The 24109-nt window shown below is 50.9% G+C and overlaps 2 protein-coding genes across 4 annotated transcripts; one reads left to right on the top strand and one right to left on the bottom strand.

Annotated features, from left to right (window-relative positions):
- The first annotated feature begins 8434 nt into the window (after window positions 1–8434).
- Window positions 8435–16480, top strand: CD72 (CD72 molecule). 3 transcript variants are annotated; one of them, XM_047698749.1, is made up of 9 exons: window positions 8435–8674; window positions 8765–8872; window positions 9491–9562; window positions 10171–10260; window positions 10589–10924; window positions 14085–14227; window positions 14857–14975; window positions 15708–15845; window positions 16127–16480. In XM_047698749.1, exons 1-8 carry the CDS (start codon window positions 8593–8595, stop codon window positions 15838–15840), a joined length of 1083 nt encoding a protein of 360 aa, XP_047554705.1. In that variant the 5' UTR covers window positions 8435–8592; the 3' UTR covers window positions 15841–15845; window positions 16127–16480. The 3 variants fall into 3 exon arrangements, with proteins under 3 accessions (XP_047554705.1, XP_047554706.1, XP_047554704.1); XM_047698748.1 differs by having other exon boundaries at window positions 8437–8674; window positions 15699–15845; XM_047698750.1 differs by lacking the exon at window positions 9491–9562 and having other exon boundaries at window positions 8436–8674; window positions 15699–15845.
- TESK1 (testis associated actin remodelling kinase 1) lies at window positions 16429–21970 on the bottom strand. The gene is made up of 10 exons (XM_047698742.1): window positions 20513–21970; window positions 20258–20379; window positions 20073–20121; window positions 19422–19568; window positions 19031–19113; window positions 18766–18856; window positions 18432–18515; window positions 18190–18279; window positions 17940–18054; window positions 16429–17609 (listed from the first exon to the last, which is right to left on the bottom strand). Exons 1-10 carry the CDS (start codon window positions 20729–20731, stop codon window positions 16723–16725), a joined length of 1887 nt encoding a protein of 628 aa, XP_047554698.1. The 5' UTR covers window positions 20732–21970; the 3' UTR covers window positions 16429–16722.
- Between the last annotated feature and the right edge of the window lie 2139 nt (window positions 21971–24109).

Raw genomic sequence — 24109 nt, 5'->3', positions numbered from 1 at the left:
CTTATACCCACTGCAGGAGCCATCCTGCCAGCCACTTCTTAAACATTTCCAGGACTAGGGACCTCACTACCTTAACCAAGCACTTATTTCCGATCTTTCTTTTTGAGAGAACTTTTAGGTGGGGAGTGGGGGGGACAAAATCTGCCTGTTACTTTTGTCATCAATTCTCCCTCCTGAGCTACAATCATATAATTGCCCTTCTCCTTCCTGTACATGATAGCCCTGATGGATGGCCTAAGTCTTTTTTTTTTCCCTCCCTCCCGGAAAAAGCTTTCTAGAATTCCTTTTACAGATATTGGCAGCTACTCATCATTCCCACTGTTTTGCTTGAGCAGAGTCTTCAAGTGTGATACTAAGAGGTAAATATAGAACTGGTAGGAAACTGTGGACAGTCCGTCTCTTCACTGGGCACCAAGTCTATGGGGCTTTGTTTGTAAGGAATACACTCACTTAGCCTTGGTTAAGTGAAGGGGTGTTTATTGTTAGGACACTTGTGGCAGGGAGGAAGCCGAATGGAATGGGAATTGCAGAACAGTAGCTATGGTATGACTGGGCCTCTGCAGACTGTTGCTGGATTTCAGATCTCAAATCACAGCCTTGCTGGGGACCTTGGTGACAGGAGTATGCGGGTCTTCCCACTCCGCTCCTCCTGTCCCATGACTCTGACAGAGTTTCTGTGTCTTTTATTTATTCCCAGTTTTTTCCTACTTTGCTAACTTGCTTCCTCATCCTCTACTTCTGGTTTCTGCTTCCTCTCAACTGCTTGATATTTTCTCCTCTGTCTCATGACCTCGGTTCAATGTTTAATTTTAGGAATAGTGTGAATACATGTTAAAAAAAAAAAAAAAAGAACTGAAAGGTAGACACCAATGGTTCTCCACCAGAAGTGACTTTGGCCCCCAGGAGACATTTGGCAATGTGCAGAGATACGTTTGGTCTTCACAGCTGGGGAGTGCCCCGAGGTACTGATCTATAGGGGGTAGAGACCAGGGATGCTGCTAACCAGCCCACAACACACAGGTCAGCCACTCACCATACAGAATTTCGGTCCCCAAAAGTTAAAAGTGCTGAGGCTGAGAAATACTAGAATGGGGCAGTGGGGAGTAAAAGGCCATCCCCCCACCCCATTCCTACTTCTGGTTGTAGTTCACGGAGGCACTTGCTATTAATGGGTTCTGTGTTTAAGTCTTCTGGTGATTATCATTCTGTCAATAATAAGAATACTTCGAGCAAGAGGATTCTAGGTATGTGCAAACCCTGGTGAAGCTCTCCCTTCCACAACCCCTCTGACAACTACCAGCTACAGAGAATGAACTTTAAATGGGCTCTGCTGAATTCCTGGCAGAGTGAATTTCCTGCAGACAAGTTTCTGGAGAACAGTCTCAGAGCCAAGAAAAAGGACCTTCAGGAAGGCAGCAAGTCCCAGAAACAGCTGGCTTCCCAGGAACAATCAATGGCTTTGCTAAGTCTCTCCAGCTCTCTAAAAAACTAATGGTGGAATGAATTTCTCAGCCTTTGAGGCCAGGAGAATGCAGACAAACCAGAGGGCGGAGAGACCTGCTGGAGGAAACAAATGAATCTCTGACTGAATGAGAGCCTGGGGGAGATATTTGTGAAGGTCAAACATAAAAGATTTCCCTGAACTAGAAAATGTGATATCAGAGCTAAAAACTTCCAAACATAAAGCAAAGGAGAGGATGGTTACTGCTAAAACCCCAAAAAGAGGTCCAGAAAATTAAACAGATGAAATATCTCAAAACATGTAACAAAAATACGGAGATGCAAATTATGTGGTGAAAGATGGAAGACTGAAACAGACCCAGGAGATTTAGCCTGCAAATTCTATGAGTTCTAGGAGAAGAGGAACAGGAGAGGAGACGTCATAATTAAATAATTTAACAGGGAATGTCCCTGAGCTGAAGAAATATATAGCCCCATACCGGTGAAAATTTCTGAACTCTAAGGATGAGAACAATGTTACACACATTTCCAGGCAGAAGGAAAGTTCATTTTTCTTATTTGCAATCCTGGAAGTTAAACAACAGCGAAAAGGAATGTGAGGTAATGAAAGAAAAGGCCTGCGACCAGGACCTAGCAAAGGGAGAAAGAAAGATAGTTGAAGATTTACAAAAATCATTCAGTATCTCATGTGAGAAATATTTTAAAGAAAAGGCTCTAATGAGACAACAAATGAATCAGAACAGACTTCAAGATGGGGGAAGGTCAAGGGAGGAGGAGAGAAATCAGTGGGATGCAACGAGCCATGAGCTATGTATTTATATCTATATTTCTACATATGTATAACACATCACTCAAATGCTAAACACCCTTGAAACATAAGGAACACGTTGTAAGGGAAATTCTAATAAGGACTAAATTATCTCAATAAAACTCTGGAATCAGGTAGTGAGGATAAGGGGAAGGTGAGTGTTCTAGGATCCGAGGGGGTAAGGAGGAGGAGGTAGAAAGGTAGTAAAAGTAGTCTAAAGACCATATCTTACTGAGGTGGAGAGGAAGTAGAAGGTAAGTAGAGTACGATGGAAATAGTTGTTCTGTATTCATGAACTAGAACAATCATGTGCATCTATTTAAGAGAACAGGGCAAGGGATGGTAACTATGAATAGAACAACAAACTCCAAATTAACAAGGAGAAAATGGGATGAACAGCCACTCACTAAAGTCCAGCAAAGGTAAAGAAGAGTTCCCAACACTGTTTACACATTTAAAAACAAGTAAGATGGAAATAAATCAAATTTATCCCTTGGTACAGGAAATATGAGTGGACTGAATTCTTCCATTAAAAGACTCTAAGACTCTGTTAGAAATCAAATTCTGGTCAATACTACTTAGAAGAAATATACTTAAAGCAAAGTGATCAAGAAAGATTCAAAATAAAGACGTGGGAAAGGGATACCAGACAGATAAACAGAAAGCAGTGGTAATGCTGGTATCCAAAATGGGAATATAAGTTACCAACTGGAAGTGGAGTGAGGACTGCCTGTGAAGGGGTAGGAAGGAACTTTTAGGGAGATGGGAATCTTCTGTACCTTGACTGTGGTGAAGGCTGTATGACTGAATACATTTGTCAAAACTCATAGGACTGTATGCTTAAAATTGACAAAACTTACTGCAAATTACAATACAGTAAAACTGGCTTCAAAAAAGTACAAAATTATAGTATTTACAAAATGTAAACAATGAATGAAAAAATAGTGAATACTGGATACTCTCTCAATTACCCTGTATCATACATCCTCAAAATGCTATAAAGACAGCAGGCTTAAAAACAGAGAGAGAGAGAGAGAAAATAAAGGGGGTACTTATTTCAATAAATTATAAAAAGAACAAGAAACCAAAATTAATCCGGAAATATCAAAAGCTGACATGAATGAAATGGAGAACAAACAAAAATACTAAAAAGCATGAATATAAAGAAGTTCTTTAAAAGGGTTAATAAGGGGGGCACCTGGGTGGCTCAGTGGGTTAAAGCCTCTGCCTTGGGCTCAGGTCATGGTCCCAGGGTCCTGGGATCGAGCCCCGCATTGGGCTCTCTGCTCAGCAGGGAGCCTGCTTCACCCCCCACCCCCCCCACCCCGCCTGCTTCTCTGCCTACTTGTGATCTCTCTCTCTGTTAAATAAATGAAGAAAAATCTTTAAAAATATTATTAAAAACTAGAAAGGCTAGGGGCGCCTGGGTGGCTCAGTGGGTTAAAGCCTCTGCTTTCGGCTCAGGTCATGATCCCAGGATCCTGGGATCTAGCCCCGCATCGGGCTCTCTGCTCAGCAGGAGGCCTGCTTCTCTTCCTCTCTCTCTCTCTCTCTCTGTCTGCCTCTCTGCCTACTTGTGATCTCTGTCTGTCAAATAAATAAATAAAATCTTTAAAAAAAATAAATAAAAATAAAAAATAGAAAGGCTAATAAAGTAAACTTCTTATAAGCACAAAGAAAGAGAAAAAAGAGCAAAAATAGACAAGATTAGTTCTGAGAAAGAAAACACGACGGAAGAAAAAACTAAAGAATTAATAAAAGGTGGGATGCATGGGTAGCTCAGTCGGTTAAGTGTCTGCCTTCAGCTCAGGTCATGATCCCAGGGTCCTGGGATAGAGCCTGCATTGGGCTCCTTGCTTAGTGGGGAGCCTGCTTCTCCCTCTGTCTGCCGGTCCCCCTGCTAGTGCACGCTTCTCTCTCTCTGACAAATAAAATCTTCCAAAAAAAAAAAAAAAAAAGGAAAGAATTATAAAATGGTGCAATCTAAAATTCCACATCAACTAACTTGAAAATTTAGAGGACATATATACATTTCAGGAAAAAATGTGAATGACCAAAACTGGACCAAGAGAAAGAAGAAAGCTTGAATAGCTCAATCTACCTTTGAAAAAACTAGAATAAGAAGGTGACTATAGAGCTACTTTTGGAAAAGATTGCATTCAAAGGACACCAGAGCTGAGTTTTATCTATTCTTTTTTTTTTTTTTTTTTTTTAATTCATGGGGCAGGAAGAGAGAAAGAGAGAGATGAGTTGGGGAGGGCCAGAAGAAGGAAAAGCAGACTCTTCACTAGACATGGAGCCCAAAATGGGGCTCTGGGCTCGATCCCAGAACCCTGAGATCATGACCTGAGTCAAAGTCAGATGCTTAATGGACTGAGCCACCCAGGCACCCAAGTTTTATTTATTCTTCAATAATGATAATTTCCATGCCATTTAATCTAGTCAAAACTATAGGAAAAGAAGAAAAGCTCCCATATTTAATATTTAGAACCAGAATAATATATTCTTTCCTAATAAAAATTCTAAGTAAAAATGAAAAAGAGGAAAACTATTGAAATATAATGAAGACTTTCTACTAAAACCTAACAGCAGATACTGTTCTTGATGGTGAAATACTAAAACCACTTCCATTAAAATAAACGTTTAGACAGAGGTGCCTGCTATTATGCTTATTTAACATATCTTGGATGATTTAACAAATGCAGGAAGTCCTTAACTACATTTACATTAAAAAATTTTTTTCTTGGGCGCCTGGGTGGCTCAGTGGGTTGGGCCGCTGCCTTCGGCTCGGGTCATGATCTCAGGGTCCTGGGATCGAGTCCCGCATCGGGCTCTCTGCTCGGCGGGGAGCCTGCTTCCCTTCCTCTCTCTCTGCCTGCCTCTCTGCCTACTTGTGATCTCTGTCTGTCAAATAAATAAATAAAATCTTTAAAAACAAAAACAAAAAAAAATGTTTTTTCTTAATAGATTTTATTTATTTGCCAGAGAGAGAGTACAAGCAGACAGAGGAAGAAGCAGGCTTCCCTCTGAGCAAAGAGCCCAAACTGAGACTTACCCCCTGACCCTGGGATCATGACTTCAGGCGAAGGCAGGTGCTTAACTGTCTGAGCCACCCAGGCCCCCATGATGGCCAGTCTGGAGAAGTGATGTGAAGGTCAGTATTGCAAAGACCACGTGTGATACACATGGGGAAGAAGGATCCTACCCTCACACCCTAGTCCGAAAAGAAGGCACTGGAAGGGAAAGCAGAGCATCATAAGGGGATGGGTAGCCACCACCAAAAGGGCTAAGGAGGACAGAGATGCAGGTCCGGCCTTCTTTTTTTTTTTTTAAAGATTTTATTTATTTGACACATAGAGATCACGAGTAGGCAGAGAGGCAGGCAGAGAGAGAGAGAGAGCAGGGAACCAGGCTCCCGGCTGAGCAGAGAGCCCAATGCGGGGCTCGATCCCAGGACCCTGAGATCATGACCTGAGCTGAAAGCAGAGGCTTAACCCACTGAGCCACTCAGGTGCCCCCAGGCCCGGCCTTCTTAATGTACCCATGCCATTGTGGAAACGCAGTCTAGCTCATTCCATTGGCATCCCGGTGTCCTTCCTTCTGAAGCCTCCCCAAGGGCCCGTTTAGGCAGCAGACCCATTGTTTTTTTTTTTTTTTTTTTTTTTTTTTTTTGAGCATATACTGGAAACTTGGTTTGGCATTTTACCTGGTGTCCAGGCCGTGTTCACTTGTGTGTACTGGTTTTGAAAACTAGGGCATTGGGGTGCCTGGGTGGCTCAGTGGGTTAAAGACTCTGCCTTCGGCTCAGGTCATGATAACAGGGTCCTGGGATCTCCCTCAGCAGGGAGATTGCTTCCTCCTCTTCTTCCTCCTCTGTCCACTTGTGAACTCTGTCTGTCAAATAAATAAATAAAATCTTAAAAAAAAAAAAGAAAAAGAAAACTAGGGCATTACCTACAGTTTACTGAATTCCTGCAAATGTTCCCGCAACTGATCTACAGAGAAGAGGCCCCTACCCCCAGACACCACACCCGGTCTCCTGACCACCCGCACCGGCCTCTGCCCCCAGCTGCTCTATATGCTCCCACTCCATCTCACAGGCCCCAGAAGCCCCCAGGGAGCCACCGACTCCCACCACCGTCTGTTATCTGGAGGAAGCCCTGATGGGGGGCTGGGGGAGGGGACCGGGTTGTTGGAAACTTTAATTAAGCAAGGACGGTTAACAGCTGCAGGGTCACCTTAGGAACAAGTGAGCTTGAGAAAAGAAATATTTCCCTCATCTGTCCCCATGACCTTTTAAGACTTTTCTGCAAATGGCTCCTCATTCCCTGTCATGTCTGCAAATGGCTCCTCATTCCCTGTCATGGTAAAAAAAATAGCAGCCATCACAGGCACCCTTCAGCCCACAGAATCCTCTGAGCTTACTCCTTCCAGCAGGCCTTGACCCAGATGCTCACTGCACACAGACGCCCCAACAGACCACGAAGACCTGAGGATGCCTGTTCACACATGCACACTCACATGCATGCACACACCTGCCTCTTCTTCAGGTGACAAATGTGCTTTCCTACCTCGGCGGGCACTTTCTCTGGGAGGGCTGCATGGTGCTGTTGGGCAGAGCTGTCAGCAGACCCACAGAGCCGGGTACAACACCTCTCCACACACCACTAGTCATACACTACAGCTGTCAGTGTGCGGTGAGCACCTCTTCCCCCTTTTTTTTTCCTCCCCACAGGTGCAGCGTGTCAAGAGGTTCTGCGGGGGCAGATGCCACCTACTGCAAGTGGGTTTTTTCCCACCCACAGAGCCTGTCTTGTCTCAGCCCCTTTGCACCCGCAGAAGCAAGCCCTTCTAGGGTCATAGCTTGGTAAAATAATGTTAGGCAGCACCTCTGAACCACCACTGCTCAACAACCCTCCTCTCCCAGCCGGTTTCCCTCCCTCCCATCAGCCATGCCTTCACCACCCATGAGGGCCTCCCAGTCCCTGGTCTTCTCCCACAAACACTCCCTTTTCCCTTGGGGCTGGGTGCAAAGGGACAATGTTGAGGCTTTTTAAGGGACAAACTTTAGGAAGGAAAGAAAAAACAAAACAAAACAAAACAAAAAACCAAGAAAATATCAAAACCTCAGGTCCAGAGTCTGTGTGCTCAACACCCAGCCCTGCTTTGTTTCCTTGCCTCCCTTCTAAGAAGCCACTGCCCTTCTTCATCCCCACCCAATTCCTTTGTTCACCTGCCCCCCAACCCGACCCTCCATGAGGGTGCACAAGGCTCTCAGTACTGCAGGTTTTTCCAAAGGTGCACAAGCTTGGGATTGTCCCTCATCCTCACCCCCAGCCCTAGCTTGTCCGCAAGCCTCTGCCTCCCCGACTCAGTTTGCTGGCTCCAGCCCTGATGCTGGGACATAGGATGCCATGTCCAGCAGGGAACAGGATGGGATGAGGAAGGGGCTGATTGTCCAAAGGTGTGATCAGGAGGGAACAAGGGTGGACAAGGCCAGGGAAAGGCTGTGGAGAGGGAATCTAGGGCAGTTTGCAGAAGAGAAATAGTGTGGTCCCAGATCCATCCTCCAAAGCACTGCCACATTCTCAGGAAGGGCTTTGGGGTGAGAACCTCCCTGTGTGTGAGACCCTCAGCAAGTCTGTAGGACTACTGCAGGAGCGGAGCTGGGTCTACCCTGAAAGCCTCCAAACTGACAGGGAAAAGAGCTCCACCAAATCAAAGGCTCCTTACCTGCAAGGAGCCCATACCTGCTGGGAACCCCAGGATGAGGAGCAAAGGCTCCACACTAGGACCCCCCAGTATGATGGAGAGGATGGAGCTCCACTGTGGGAGATCCTCTGGGTTCAGCTGGGCACAGAAGAGCTCTGACAACACATGGATAAGCCCGTAGACAGAGCAGCACGGGCAGAGAAGAGCAAAGGGCAAACCAGAGTAGATGATCAGGAAGACACGCATTTAGAGCCCAGCACAGCCCAAGTGCATCTGGGACACATGAGGGGGGAGCACAGGCAGGATGAAGGAACAGGTCTGAGTAGTGATCTAGTGACACTTCCAGACTCAACCCCCATGTTCCGGACCTCAGTTTCCCATCCCCTGTCCCTCTAGCAGAGGCTCGGGGATGCAGTCTGCTTCACTGAACCCATTAGTCTGACACTTGTTGACGTCTTCCTCTTTTGTAGCTGAAAGTCACAGGGCAAAGCACTAAGCTGTGCAGTCACAGAAGAGTCTAAGGGTGTGAAGGGACAGAAGGGAGAGTGTCCAGGGAAGAGTGTCAAGGGTGAAGAAGGAGGAGACAGGTGGGAGCAGAGGTGCTCAGGGCAATGGCTGAGGCCATCACCTATGCTGATCTGCGGTTTGTGAAGGCTCCCCTGAAGAAGAGCGTCTCCAGCCGGTTAGGACAGGGTAAGGGTGGAAGGGGCATCTCCTTGATTTTGCATCCCTAAACTCCCTCATGGCCCCACCCCCACCTCCACCTTTTCTCTCCTCTTCCAGACCCAGAGACTGATGAGGATGAGGAACTCACCTACGAGAATGTGCAAGTGCCCTCAGTCTCAGGTGGGCCCTTGAGCTTGGCTTCTTCTGGAGTAGGGGACAAAGCAGGTACGGAGACCCCAAAGGATATATGTTTGACGGGGTGGGGTGTGTGTGGGGTGTGTGGGGTGTGTGTGTGTCTTGAGCTTGGACTCTAGGGTATTCTTGAGCGGGGTTGGGGCCGTACACAATATCCCTGGGAAAGGAGGGGATGCTTAGGAAAGAGAAGAATGAGCCCTGGATAAATGGGAGTCAGGTAAGAATAAAGCTCCCAGGGGCAAGGTGGAAGTCCCAGTGCGGAGACAAGGGCTCAGCGAGGAGACATGAAGGCAGCCCCCGTGGGGAGACGATTTCGAATGGGAAATGGGGAGTTACAGGACAGAGAAGAGGGTAGGAGAGAAGGATGAGGGCACTTTTGGGGAAAAGGTTTAGGGGTGCTGAGTAAAACCTAAAGAGAGACCCAGGAGGGAGACTCGGAAGAGTAGTAAGACCCGGGAGAGACACAAGAGTCCTGGTGGAGATGCGGGACTCCAGGGAGTGCTAAGGGGGTCCCAGAGCATCTCAGGAAGTCGCAGAAGGTATCTCGGGCCAGACTGGAGAGAGAGAGGGGGAGGTGGAGAGGGTGGAAAGAACGGAAATTTCCCGGGTCTTCCCCTCTTGGAAACCGGAGTCTCTGTGGGTCCTCAGGGCTCCAACCCGAGCAGCCAACTGCGTCCTGGGGCTCCGTGACGTCACCGGCTGCCGGGAGGCTCCTCAAGGGTGAGTCCCTCGCCCTCCCTGCGGCGCGCGCCCCCAGCGGCCCGGCTGGTGCTTCGGCGCGCGGGGCGGGGTCTCGGGCTGGGCGGCTCCCCCAACTGCGCCGACCCCTCCCGGCCGCGCGGGCTGTTCACGGAGGGCGAGCTGGCGGGGTCCCAAGGGCATGGTGCTGGGCCCTGCGTGTGCGTGTCCGGTACCGAGAGTGAGCCCGGGTAGCAGCCCTCTGGACTGCGCGGGCAGCCCCGAGAACCCTGCCCTGACTCTTTGACCCCCATACCCAGATGTATCATTCCCACAGGTTGACCCAGATCCTCCGTCCTTCCCCTTTACGGTGGTCCCATTCACATACCCCCGTCCTCTGTCTCCGTCTGAGATTTAGCTCCCATCCTACCAGGTAGCGCCCCTCAATGCTTACCAGAAACGATCCAGCCCTTATTCTGGAACATCTTCCTTTTGCTACCTGCGGAAATTCACTAACCGACAAAACCCATCATGCCTGCACCATATGCTCTGAGAGGTGCTCTTTCCCATGAATGTCCCCCACCCACCCAGCCCCTCATTCTCTAAACTTGGCTGGGGCTCTCTGCCCTTCTTCCCACTATCTCCCTAAGGTCGCGCAGCCTGTATGCAGTACCTCTTTCTCGGCCTGCTGCTCACCAGCCTGCTGTTAGGGGTGGCCGCCATCTGCCTGGGAGTACGCTGTGAGTATGGCTATCCCCCATTTCCCACTTACCCCAAGCCATTTTCTCCCCTACTCTCTACTCTCCCCAACAGCTGCCCTTTCCCTGGGCAGGGCTCAGAGTTACCACCACCATATCCTTAGCTTTTCAGCTAGTTTCTAGTCGGGTCTATTTTAGAGTGCTGTGTCTTCCTAATCCAATACCTCCTAAAGCTTTAGGCAGTCAGCTCTTATATTTCATCCTGTTTTGCAAAAATTTGCAAGAAGCAGAAAAAGGACGGACGCTGAAGTCTCAGGGCGGCAGGGCATGGCTGAAGATGACCTCCAAATCTCTCATTATGGCCAAACAGATCTGCAGGTGTCTCAGCAGCTCCAGCAAACGAACAGGCTTCTGGAAACCACTAACAGCAGCCTGCGACAGCAGCTCCACCTAACGATGACCCAGCTGGGGAAGAAGGAGGAGGATCTGCAGGGGTCCAGGAGGGAAGCAGCCCAGAGTCAGGAAGCACTACAGGAGAAACAGAGGGTTTGCCAGGCTACCCAAGAACAGTTACAGGCCTGCCAGTCTGAGATGGAGAAGACAAAGGAGGACTTGCAAAGTAAGGAGGTGCAGAGGATGACCTTGGAGCAGAGGCTGAGCAGGATGCGCGACACACTGAAGCCCTTATTCACGTGCCCCTTAGAAGGTATCCACTCTGGGAGACAAGAGTTGGGAGGGTCTCTGTAAGGGATGGATTGAAGCGAGGAGACACTCCTGGCAGGTGTCTCTCTGTCGGGGGGGGGGCATTGAGTTGTGGAGGAAAGGGATAGTAAATGAGAGTGGTGGCCAATAGAGAGGAGGATCAAGCTGAATTCTGGATTTAGGGCAAGTCACCCAGCTCTAAGGCAAATCCTATAGGAGGAAGGAGACAGATGGCAATGCAGATCACACTGTCCAAAGCACCAAACTTAAGTCTCTGCTTTTGATATCAATGTCAAATTATCTGGGAACCCCCTGAACTGGGATGTGGAACTGGTTTTTTGCACTTTTTTCTAAAGAGAGGGTCTATACCTTTAATTATTTCTCACCACATCTGAGATTCCCCAAGTGTTAAAAAATCCTGATTACTGAGGTGCAGCGTGGCGGGTGGGGGGCGAGGCAGCTGAAGCTCTCAAGTGTGGGCAGCACTCACAATGAGGTGGGTGGGGGTAAGGTGGGGGAGAGAGCTGGCGGGAAGAGTTCATCTATTTTGAAGGCAGGAGCCCAGGCAGTATGTGGGGATGAGGGAGGGGCCACAGAAAAGGGGAGAGGCTGTGTAAGAAGCAGGCTGAGGTTCGGGGTGGGGAACCAGGCCCAAGGCAACCAGAGTGTTCATGGCCTGGTTACCTACGGTCCAGGTTAGGCTCTGTCTAGCTCAGGGGGCACCCAGAGACTCCCCCAGGCTTAAGATAGTGAGTTGATGTACAGACACCCCCAGCCCTTGTGTCTTTAGCCTTCTCATTCCCTGTGACCCTCAGTCCCAGGCAGTGCTGCCACCCATTCCCTCAGCTGCACCCCAGACCCAAGCAACCTGAACTGTTCTTCTGCTAGAAGGCTGGTTCCAGACCACTCCAACCACAGCTGCCTCCTCCAGTCTTTCCCCACACTTCTTCAATCTCACTGATGCCTCCAACTCACTGTCTCCCCTTTCCTCCCTTTGCCTTGGCTGTCACTTCTCTCTCTACCCATCTTGGCTTCTAGGGCCCATCACTTCAGCCACTTGCTCTTTTGTTCTGTTGTCCTTCTGGTGTACCAGAGGGGCAAGATATTAACTCTGGATGAACTGCCCCCTCTGCCCCTTCCGCACCCAGGTGTGCCATATTGCGGATCATTCTGCTTGGTGCCACCAAAACTCTAGTCTCAACCTCAGCCCAATCCTCGGTACTGCCTGGCAGCAGTGCAGAACTCCTTATCCTACCACCATCTCTCCCACTTTTAGCAGGTGCCGCACTCCATTTTCTACCACTGAGCCTATACATCCATTCACATTTTTGCTCACCCCCATTTTTTGCAAGGATCACTGTGACAGCTTGCTGCGTCATTTCTCCTAAACATCTCTCTCCCTCTCCCACCCATCCACTTGTCATGTGGAAGCCAGGGTAATTCTTTAAAAACAAAATCTGATCATGTCATTCCAGTTAATTAATTACATCTAAAGTCATTGCATACATACTACATGTCCAAGCACTATGTCCAAGCACTTGGGATATAGCCAGTGAACAAAACTTCTCTATGTAAAATGCTACATTGACTTACTCTTCCCTGTAATATAGAAAATTTAAAAAAAAGCCTTAGCCTGGCTTCCAAGGTCCCTGCCTACTTTCAGCATGCCACTTAGCCTCTCACCCTCTTCCATTTGGCTACACTGACTTTGTATTCCCTTTAGTTGCCATAGGACAGAAACTCAAGAGGGTACCTGGGTGAGGACATGAGACAATGTAGACAGAAAAGAGGGAGCTGGGGAAGGAAGGAGGGATCTTTGAGTGTCACAGGTAGGATTCCTGGAACAAAGCAAAGAGAGAGGTGGGTTGGGATCAGGAGCACAGATGGGTGTATGGGTTGTGAAAGAAAGAGGGATTTTTTTTTTTTTAAAGATTTTATTTATTATTTATTTGACAGAGAGAAATCACAAGTAGACAGAGAGGCAGGCAGGCAGAGAGAGAGAGAGAGAGAGAAGCAGGCTCCCTGTCGAGCAGAGAGCCCGATGCGGGACTCGATCCCAGGACCCTGAGATCATGACCTGAGCCGAAGGCAGCGGCTTAACCCACTGAGCCACCCAGGCGCCCCCCAAGGGATGTTTACTGCTTAGAGATAGCCAGGACAGTGGAACAGAGAAGAGAAATTTTGGGGGGCAAGGGAGGGAAATGGAGAGAGTTCACATCAAGTGTCTGACAATTTCAGCAGAACAGGAACCAAGGTTTTTTTTTTTTTTTAAAGATTTTATTTATTTATTTGACAGAGAGAGCTCACAAGTAGATGGAGAGGCAGGCAGAGAGAGAGAGAGAGAGGGAAGCAGGCTCCCTGCTGAGCAGAGAGCCCGATGCGGGACTCGATCCCAGGACCCTGAGATCATGACCTGAGCCGAAGGCAGCAGCTTAACCCACTGAGCCACCCAGGCGCCCCGGAACCAAGGTTTTTACTTATGGAAGAGTGGAGAGAGGGAAGGAGGTGGCTAGCAGCTTGGAGGGTGTGGGCAAGTTTTGAATATGCAGCGAGGAATGCTTTAGGGAGTGATTGAGATGATTATGAGGTTGATTGAACACTTGGGGGGGGGGCAGGTGAGGTCAGCCAAAGTGTAAGGGGGGGGAGATTGCAATCATTCAGAAATTGGGAATAGTACCTCCACCCTATTAAAATAAACCTCCCGGGGCGCCTGGGTGGCTCAGCGGGTTAAGCCTCTGCCTTTGGCTCAGGTCATGATCCCGGGGTCCTGGGATCGAGCCCCACATTGGGCTCTCTGCTTGGCAGGGAGCCTGCTTCCCTTCCTCTCTCTCTGCCTGCCTCTCTGCATACTTGTGATCTCTCTCTGTCAAATAAATAAATAAAAATCTTAAAAAAATAAAATAAAATAAACCTCCCAGACTGTTAAGGAGTGCTGTTGTGAATATTAAAGACTTTTACTAAAGTAAATGCCATAGGAATGGCATTACCAGGGGAGGCCAAAGACAGATTGCAAAGGTGAAGGGCTAGAAGCTAGTGAAGGTGCTGGGACTAGACCAAGGGGGGCACTGTTAGAAACCACACTGAGGAATCATCACTTTTGTCTCAAATGGGGAGATCTCCCTCCTGGGTCTGGGCTATGCTGTTACATTCTTTCTGTTTTATAGATTCCTGCTGTCCCATGGGATGGATACTGAATGAGAGGAGTTGTTTTTACATCTCATACATGGAGAGAAGTTGGGAGGAGAGCCAAAACTACTGTCAATCTCTGTCCTCCGACCTGGCCATGTTCAGTGACATTCCTTATTCAGTAAGCATCCCCTTATTTGCAGACTGTAGCAGGTACTGTTGGGCGAAGGGATATGTGTCAGTGAGTCAGGAATGGCGGTGCACAAAGCACGCGTTCCTTTTCCGGCAGCTTCTCAGCACAGTGCTCCAGGTAGCCCCTACTGGCCTGAGTCGGCACGAGAGTTGAAGCTCATGAACCAACTTTACTTGAACCTGTTTCTCATCTCAGCTTTCTGGTCAACTCTCCAGGGCTGCTTAACAGTGTCTTTGTCTCTCAAGACCTCTCAGGCAGAGGTCCCATATCTGGGGGGCTAGATTGTTGGGATTGACTCCTTATGACCAGAGCAGCCCATGGAATGACTCCTCTTTCAAAGGCTGGCAGAAATTCTTCACCAGCCTGGGGGTGAACTGAAGGGCGAGCCTGCATCTGCAAGGTGGCACTTGAAGGCTGCAGGGACAGGTCCCCAAGTAGCTGATGTCTTGTGCCAGTCAGAAAGGAGTCCTCTTGTCAAAGCCGAGACCTCCCCATAGTGCTCATTTTCTTTCATTGGTCCACATCCCCCCTCCCTACACCGCACCCCCACCCCGGCCCCTCGCGCTGGAATATTTCTCATCATTCTCCACATACCCCTCCTCTGATTCTCCCCTCAGGTTATGAACCACAACAGCGCAAGGAAGATGTTGATGCAAATTAGCCCACCTGGTTCATTTTGGGTTAATCACAGCTTTGCTAAGAGGTGGCAGCAGGTTGACGGCAAACGAGGCCCTGGGTAAGTCTGTTAGGACTTCTGGGCATATTCAACCCCGTAGCTCCTTCATATAGACATAGTAATGAGATTCTCCTCCTGCTCCCAAAGTTTTGGGAGGTCCTGCTCCCAAAATTCTTTCACAAGTCAGTATTGTAATTGCCTACTTGTCTGTTTCCTTTACTTAAAACTCTTTAGGACAGCCTTCTTCTCTGGCGCCTTTCCAGTACCTGGCAGTCCCAAGCACTTTTTTTTTTTTTTTTTTAAGTTACTAGGTTGGGACCTATGTTGTTTTTCTCTCAGAGGGAGAAGCTGAGGCTTTAGCTAGGACTTCACAGCTCATGAACCCCGGCATTCAACTTCCCATCCCTTGACAGCACTACCCAAACTGAGATGGCACTTTCTCAGTCAGGGCCTCTTGGGGGCACTATAGTTACCTCCAGGAAGGGAGCAGTGGGGCAACTTTGAAAATCAACTCCAGGAACCCTGAAACAGGCAGTCAACTCCTATGTTCCCCATGGAGTTTCCATCTTTAATATTTTTGGGTGACTTTTTTCCTCCTCTGGTTCTAAAGCCTCTTTAAGAGTAGCCATCTGTCCCTGAACCATACCCAAACGTGGCCTTAGGCAGGCAGGGCAAATTAGGACTTCACTGTGTTTAACATAGGGCAAGGGGAGAAAGGGGAGCAAAGGCAGGGTGGGAGAGGAGAGGCAGGCCTTGTCCCAGTTCTACCTCACCAATCTTTAGGTATTATAGTCAAAGCTCAAGATGTTATAAGGTACAAAGCAGTTGGCCAAGAACACAGCAGCATGACTGTACTTCTCTTCTTCCCTGCATCTGTGAGATGACAGCTTTCAAGCACCCAGATAGGGACCACTTTTTGCCCTGAGTTGGGTAAGCATGACCACCCACTGAGGCATGGGAGTTGGGGAACAGGGAGGGAGAGGAACTTAGAGCAGGGGCTCGGAAGCCAGAGGTAAAACTTATTCCTGAGAGCGATGGTCACCTCTACAGCCTTCAGGGACTTGGTCTGCTTATGAAGGAGGGTGTTCAGCCGGAAAGTTCTGGAACTGAAGGGAGGCTGTGGGTTCGGCTGTCCAGGGAGGTAGGAGGAGCTGGATGAATATTCTTAGCAATAGTCTACTGCGGACCTCACTGGTGCTTTACTCTTACAGGCACTCATGCCAACAGAAGCCTGCACCCCTCACCCTAACTGCAGTTTGCAGGCCCTAAGATCATCTCCCTCTAGCATTCTCTCACTCTGCCTGTGCAGTGCCTAGCCAAGGGCAGATCCATGCCCAATACTTCTAGCCAGCCTGTTGCCTGCTTGAAATCCTGCCCCAGAAGCTGGACTGTTCCTGGGAAACTGGTGAAGAAGTCACTAGAAGAGATTTTGGCCTCCCCAAGAACTTTCCATAGTGGCACTTCCCATAGTGGCACTGTAGGGGGGTGGAGGAGGGCGCATGGGCTGAGTGGATAGGGGCAGCCCGGAGCCAGCCAGGCAGTTTTATTGAAATATTTTTAAATAATTTGCACGTGTTAGTCTCATGTGTCAGCAGTGCTTTGTCTGGTTCAGTGATCGCCCATGGGAGAGCAGGCCCAGGGGCTAGACAGGAAATGTTCTGTCCCTTGAGTCCATGCTGAGGTTCCCCTACATGGGGAGAAGAGCCGGTCAGCCCTGCTGGGGCTGGCACTGTCCAACATGTGTGCTCTGTCCTCACAGGGCATCCTGAAGGCCAAAGTTGGAGGCCAGAGACCACAGGCCCCACTGTTAAGAGCGCGCCCCGGGCAGCTGCAGGCCGGGTGTGGGAGGCTTGGCATGGTGCCCTCGGTGGCAGAGGAGACTGCCCGCCTCACAGTTCAGGTTGCGGTAGCGGGCAACAGCTGGTGTGGGGCGGGGGCACATGGATAGGAAGCCAAAGCTAAAAGGGCCAAGACAGCAGCCAGGGCAGGGCAGCCCCTCATCAGACTCCCGGGGAGCTGAAGGGGGCGGCGAGGGTTCTGTCCGCTCCAGGGCTGCTGCCCGGGGCAGGCTATGCTGGGCCCGGTTCCACGGCTCCCCAGCCCAGCCTTGTGGGGAGTTCACCACCACAGCTGGGGGGTTGTTGTTAAGGGCAGTCCCTGATCTAGGGGACCAAGGCTGGGAGGCTGAGGAACAAGTGCTGATGAAGTTGTCTGTGGCCACGGCCAGGGGCAGCTGGGGAGCTGGTCCTGGGGGTTCTGGCTCAGGGCTACTGCCCTCACACTCCATTCTTTCTTCAGCCGAGGGGCCCACACTGGGAGGGCCAGGACCTGGCAGTGCTGTTTCCATACGTCGGGGGAGCTCAGGGGATGATGGGAGCGAGCGGCAGCGACGGGCAGGTGTCCCAGGCTGGATGAGGGTCTCTGGAGTGGTCACCAAGGGCAGCTGCGAGGAGGGCAGTGGTGATGGTGGAACAAGGGGCAGGGGGGTAACTGGCTTGCTGGGTGTGTCCAACAGCTTGATCTTGCCTCCCCGGAGGTCTTCCCGGAGTGAGAAGGGATTGACTCGAGTCAGACTGTCCCCCCAGTTGGGGGGTGAGTCTGGTGATGGGGGCAGGAAGAGGTCTGACCGGCTTCGGGAAAGCCGGGGGTCTGGCCTAGGAAGGGTGGCAGAGGGACCCCCTCTTGAAACAGACCCTGTAGACAGAGAAGTCTGTGGTTACTGTTCTCAGCGTTGATCATGGCTCCTTGAGGCCTCATTATTCACCAGGAGGCTGGTGGGACTACAGCTTACAAAAGGGAGTCCCACTGGGTATTTTAGACAGGGGAGATGTCACCTCTAGCCCTCCTTCACCTCTCCTTTCCTTCTTCCCCTCTCTTGGTTCTAGAATTTGAAAATATTTAAGATGTCCTTTCACACCCCCCGCCCCAACCTTCTCAACTAATAAATACAATTTAGTCTTAATCCCTTGAGTTCTAAGGAAGAGGCAAAAAGAATTTAGTTGCATCAAGGTCATGCTCACTTACTCTGATTGTGTGTCAGGGAAGCTCTGGTGAGGGGGGCTGGCTCAGGCAGCTGCTCCAGGATCCATTCCAGATGCTGCGTGATTTCAGTGAAGGGAGCACGAGTGCTAGGTTCCATCTGATGGGTAGAGAGAGGGATAGCTTCACTCAGTGCTCCAAAAGAGAGTCCCTACATTTTCCTCCCACCACCTGGAGCAGGAAAGCCTTGCAGCTGATAGATGGGGGTGGTGGGCAGGGAGAGAGAGGCTCTTACACTGCAGCAGTGGATGGCCAGGAGCAGGAAGGGCAGTGGGCAGTCATCCCCTACCAGGGTCCGGAAAGCAGGCACATCCAGGCCAAAGTCCTGCAGGGACAGAGAGAAGGGGCCTTCAAGTCAGCCTTCCTTGGGTTCTCCTTCTGACCCCCAATCAGGACCTTAACCTCCAGGGAACCCTCCTCAGTTATAAGCTGCCCAGTCTGGAGCTCCCCCTTTTCCAAACTGGAAACATTATTCACCTCAGTTCGGGGTAGGTAATCTGGGTCCGCAGGTACTCGTGCAATGAGCTCACAGAGGACAATCCCAAAGGCAAAGACATCGGCCTCGGGGGAGGAGAGAACGTCAACGGGAGGAACTGATGGTTTTCATGTCAGAATTTTGTCAGAACATGTCAGAATTTGGGGGAGGTCATGATAGTTTCATGCATTGGAGGGGTCCCTATGAGGGGACAAGGGGGAATTTGGGAGTCTCCTAAATATTCAATAAGGCTATTGAAGAACTTGGGATGGGGCCTTATGAAAGTATCTCAAGGGTCTCTGGAAGGCCTTGGAATCTGAAGGATTGATGTCTTACCTTCTCATCATACAGCTCACCCCGCAACACCTCTGGAGCCATCCAGTATGGGGAACCTACCACAGCCAATGGCTCCTTTCTTGCCCCTTCCCTGCAGGGGTAGGGGCAGAGTGATCAGAGACATCCCACTCAGATAACCCCCCTAAACAAAAGGGGATGAGGTCAGCCCCCTCCCCACTCCAAAGGATATGTCTCTGGGGGCTTCATTTAGATAGGGACCTTCTAGAAAGTTTGGGGGGGGGGGGCACAAGGGCATTCACCTCACCTATACACAGGAATCTTTTCAGCCAGCCCGAAGTCACCCACAACAGCCGTGAAGCCTCGGTCTTCCCGTCGGATCAGACAGTTCTGACATACATACAGCATCCCCACACACCCATCACCTTCTGTTTTCTGTTCTCCCAATATATACCCCAAAGCCCTGTCACTCCAGAGTAACTCCAACCCCCTCTGACCTCTCAGTTCTCCAGTGCACCCCAATCTTTCAACATCATCACTCCAAACATAGCATGGTACTCGGCCCCTCAGAGCTCCCCATCATCCCAGTCCCCATTCTCCAGGGCCTTGCTACTCTGGACGTCCTAACAGGTCTAATATCCACACTCCAATCCACACTCGAATCCCCTTTCATGCCTCCACCCACCTGGCCAGCCTACCTTGGATGTTAGGTCTCGGTGGAATACACCTTTGGCATGCAGGTACCGCAGGCCACGGGCAATGTCCAGAGCCAGGCGGAGCCTGACTGGCCAGGACAGGGGTTCTGGGGAGCTGAGCAGCTGTTCCAGGGTCCCCCCATTCATATACTGGGGTATAAGGGGAGAAGGGGAATCAACGTCAAGGTTTCCGCCTGTACTCTACGTCTCCCACTTATAGACCAGGGGACACTAAGGAGGATCACAAAGGTCAGAAGGGGGAGTCTGTGCTCTAGAGTCTCCCACTCATGTTCTAGGGCTGTCCTTCCAAGACATGTGCAACTATTTGAATTATTAAGTTTAAATAAAATTAAACATTTAGTTCCTCAGTCATATTTCTATTGGTCATATTTCTACTGCTCCCTGGCCACATGTAGCTGCAGAACATTTTCATCACTGCAGAAAGTTCTACTGGACAGCACTTGTTATAGCGCATATAGAGAATGTGACCAATGGAGGAATTTTATTTGTGGTTAGCCCAAAGGAAAGTTCAGGGAAGCCTCTCATGGGAGGGGGTCCTGCTGCCTTTCATTATTCCTCAGCAAATGCACCGGGCGTTGACACTCTCTCCCCTTGGTGGTGGTGGGGGTCCCCTCCTTTCTGGCCCATCCTCACCTCTGTAAGAGCGTGCAGCTGCCCCTGGTGCACACAGACCCCCATGAACCTGGAAGAGGATGAAGAAGATAGGAGGGTAGGCTCCTCTAATAAGAGTCCGGGCCCCTCTGCAGTTCCCACTTTTCCCTCGGGATCTTTCCTTTTCTCCCAGCAAGCTTCTCAGCAAGCGGCTGGGGCCCGCTCACCTTAGGATGTTGGGGTGTCGGAGCCGGTTCATCAGCTGCACCTCCCGTAGCGTGTTTCCCCGGTTACTGGGGAGTCTGTTCATTTTCAGCACCATGACTTGCCCTGACTGTCGGTGCCTAACCTGGGGGCGGCAAAGGCTGGCGAGTCCCGGGCAGATCCGCCAGGTCGCGCGGGTCGTTCGGGTCTGGGCCCCTTAGCTCCAGCCTCGCGTCTAAGGCTCGGTCCCGCCCCTCTGCCCTCTCTGCTGATCCTACCTTGTAGACCTCAGAGAAGAAGCCGGCCCCGATCTTCTCCGCGCAGTGGAAATCGTCCACGCGCGCCAGGCTGGAGACGGCGCTGCGGAGAGCCCGGTAGGAGGAGGGGCGGCCCCGGCCCGGGCCTCCACCCGTACTCCCCGGGCCCGGGGGCCCCTCCCCCGGCGCTTCTCCCGGCCCTGGTCCAGGGCCCCGCAGTGGGGGCCGTTCTCCGGCCATGGCCGGGCCCCCAGCCCGGGCCTGCCTCACATGGCAGGGTCCCCGGGGCCCGGGCAGGCCGCGCTTGCCATGGGCGTGCGCCGAGCCCGATCCGGGACGCCGGAGCTCCCGCTCCCGCCCTGGAGAATGGAAGATCCGCGGCAGATCTTGGGCCCGCCCCCGCCGCGCCGGTTTGCAGGGCCCGGGTAGACGCCGCTCCGCTTCGCTCTGCGCAGGGCCTGGGCCTGGGCCTGGGCCGGGCGGTGGCGGTGGCTCTCCTGGGCGCCGGCGGGCAGGCGGGCGGGCTCCCCGCAGGCGGAGGCGGGCTGGCGGGCGGGCGGGCGGGCTGGCGACCGCTGCTCCGCTTCGCCGCTGGGGCTCAGGCTCCGCGGCCTGCCGGGGGCGGGGCTGAGCCGGGCCTCCGCTTAACTCCTTCCAGCCCGGCTCACGGGCAGCGGCCACGCCCCCTCAGGTACGCAACCCCCAACCGGTGGCCGCGACACCCGAGGCGAGTGGGTCCGGGACGTCGAGGCCAAATAAGTTCAGGCCCGAGCTGAATAACTGAAGGAAATTATGGGCTGATTGTGCGTACGCGCAGCTCAAACGTCTTTTAGCTGCCCTAGGAGTCCTTTCTCTCTTCCCACCCTCAGGCCACTGTCTGAGGAAAGCCGGGCTCAGGAAGCCGCCGGATTCTTGGACTCCGACGGCCAGCAGGGCAGAAAAGTAGACCCTTCACGGCCAGCCACAATCGGAGGTAGCCCAGCAACCTGCCTACCTGCCGGGCCTCCGCTCTGGCCCAGCCTGCCCATTTCCCAGGTCTCGGCCCCTACACCTCTGGATTCCCTGACACTTTCCCCTTCTCGGGTGGTGGTGATGCCTCAGGCCTATATAGTGAGCCCGCGGCCCGCCCGTCCCCGGTGTGACCCCACATCTCTTTACTCCATCCCGCCTCCCTCGAATAAAGTTCAAAGGAAGAAAGGTGTATCCTCCCGGTGACCACCCAGCCTGAACCTTCCTCTTACTCTTTCCTCCAAACGGCCCTCTCTGCAGAGAACCCTCCACCTGCCCGGAAGCCCCGCCTTCCGTGGGATTCCACCCCCTCGGCAAAAACCCGCCCCTCCGGGAGACTTCCCTTCGGAGACCCCTCTCCTCCTTAGTGAGACCCTCCCTTCAGAGGGACCATTCCTCAACACGATACTGCCACCGTCAGTGTGTGCCAGAACCCCTCTGTGCGACACCCTTCTTCTGTCTGTTCCTCCCACACAATGAGACCCCACCTCTCAGAGTGACTCCACGGGTCATTGTGACCCCGCCTTTCAACGTGACTCCTCCCCTCAGTGTGGCCCAGCCCTTATCTGTGTGACCCCTCTCAGGAGGTTCCGCTCTCCACCTCGTAAGAATCCGGTCTCCCCCTCAGGCTGGAGGAGGAGCTGCAGCTGGTCTCTTTTAAGGGGGCTCTGGGCCCTGAATGCGCACGCGCTGCGCACAGCCGTCCCCATTGCTTCCGGTTCCCCGCTGGCGAAATAGCCAATTATCGCCAGGGATGAGTGACGTCTCTCGAGCTGACGGACGCCTCCTGGGCAAGCTATTGTGGGCGGCACTGAGCAGCTCGCCACCTAGCGGCGGAATGGAGGGCGGCGGGAGTGGGCGCTGCAAGTCTCGGGAGCCAAATGCGCTGGGACAGAGCTTGAGGGAGCAAGGCTGAATTCTTACCAAAAATTCTCACTCAAGACTGAATTCTTTTAAAAAATTCTCAAGTACTGCATTTCTATTTTTGTGGTAAGATGTAAAGGAAATTTATACAAGCCCAGTCCGCATCCGTGTGGGTGCTCGCCTTCTGACAAGAATCCTGTTTATGAGAGTTGGAGCCGAGTTCTATTTAATTGTCCATTTTTTATTAAAGATTTTATTTATTTTACCTGACAGACAGAGATTACAAGTAGGCAGAGAGGCAGGCTCCCTGCTGAGCAGAAAGTCTGATTCGGGGCTCGATCCCAGGACTCTGGGATCATGACGTGAGCGGAAGGCTTTAACCCACTGAGCCACCCAGGTGCCCTTAATTGTCTAATTTTATTGAGTAGAGAAAAAACAGTCTTCGATTACAAACGGTGCCTCGGGGTGGAGAGAAGGCTAGAGGCTGTGCCCATGCACTGTGCAACTGAAGGTTTCTCACAGGTTTGGAGAGAGAATGGGCGAGATTCAAGGTCGTTCTAGAGCCGGTGGAGCCAGGCCAGTCTTGAGAACAATATATGCCTGGGCTTTGTGCCTCATACTCATTCTCCCAGAGACCGTTCGGTCTCAGCAAAACAGACTCATTCATTACCTTAATGTTAGCATCCACAACTACTTAATTTGTAAGTTTGGTTTCTATAGCTGTTTGAGATCTATAAACACTAGCACTTTATGCTTCATTTTGTTAAAATAGTATTATAATAGATAATTTAATTCACATATATCTGATCCTTTATCTAAGTTTGAAAGTTACTGTTGTTGGTGGTAATAACTCCAAGCAGAGGAGCCAGGATCCTGTTCTAGAAAGATCACTGTGGTTGTTGTATGGAAGCAATGAGACTTGCCAATGCTTGAGTCACGAGAGGATGAGAGACTGAACTAGGATAGGGATAATAGGGAAGGAGAGGAGGAAACATTCAACTAATATGGGAAAACTTGCTGATTGATTTAGTATCCAGAGTTAGTTAGTTCAGTGAAGAGAAGGAGCATCAGCCAGTACAATTTTTTTTTAAGATTTTAATTTTTTATTTGTGAGAGAGAGAATACAGTTAGGGGTGGGCAGAGGGGGTGGGGGAAGCCTGATGCAGGGGCTCGAGCCCAGTGACCTGAGTGGAAGGCAGATGCTTAACCAACTGAGCCAGCCAGGCAGGCACGCTGGCCAAGATCATTTTTATGTTTGTAGCTTAGATGACTGTATGATATCAACTGGGATAAAGAACCCAGAAGGAGGAAAGGTTGGGTGGGGGAAGACAGATGACTGCCATAAGGAAAGGGGTGATGATAAAGGAAATTTTGAAGGTAGATGCCATCATCCAAGTAGGGTGTATAGAGGAGAAATGGGCTGGCAAGAATCCTGGGGAACACCAACATTAAAAGAGAGGGTGGGTGGCTCAGTCGGTTGGGTGTCTGTTTTCAGCTCAGGTCATGATCCCAGGGTCCTGGTATCAAATCCTGTATCAGGCTTAACAGGGAGTCTTTTTTCCCCCTCTCCCTCTGCCCCTCAGCCTACTTGTGCGCTTTTTCTCTCTCTCTCTCAAATAAATTTATATATATATATATATATTTTTTTTTTTAAATTTTATTTATTTATTTGACAGAGAGAGATCACAAGTAGGCAGAGAGGCAGGCAGAGAGAGAGGAAGGGAAGCAGGCTTCCTGCTGAGCAGC

The sequence above is a fragment of the Lutra lutra genome, chromosome 13 (genome assembly GCF_902655055.1).
Source record: "Lutra lutra chromosome 13, mLutLut1.2, whole genome shotgun sequence".
Classification (NCBI taxonomy): domain Eukaryota; kingdom Metazoa; phylum Chordata; class Mammalia; order Carnivora; family Mustelidae; genus Lutra; species Lutra lutra.
Note: the sequence above shows the minus strand (reverse complement) of the source record. Positions and strands in the feature narration are given on the sequence as shown.

Coding starts and splice junctions, on each gene's coding strand:
- CD72 (XM_047698748.1), top strand. CDS start 8,593: ATGGCTGAGGCCATCACCTATGCTGATCTGCGGTTTGTGAAGGCTCCC. Junction 9,563..10,170: donor TGCCGGGAGGCTCCTCAAGG/GTGAGTCCCTCG, acceptor TATCTCCCTAAG/GTCGCGCAGCCTGTATGCAG. Junction 14,976..15,698: donor GACGGCAAACGAGGCCCTGG/GTAAGTCTGTTA, acceptor ACCAATCTTTAG/GTATTATAGTCAAAGCTCAA.
- TESK1 (XM_047698742.1), bottom strand. CDS start 20,731: ATGGCCGGAGAACGGCCCCCACTGCGGGGCCCTGGACCAGGGCCGGGA. Junction 19,569..20,072: donor AGCTGCACGCTCTTACAGAG/GTGAGGATGGGC, acceptor CTTATACCCCAG/TATATGAATGGGGGGACCCT. Junction 18,516..18,765: donor GTGAGCTGTATGATGAGAAG/GTAAGACATCAA, acceptor TCCTCCCCCGAG/GCCGATGTCTTTGCCTTTGG.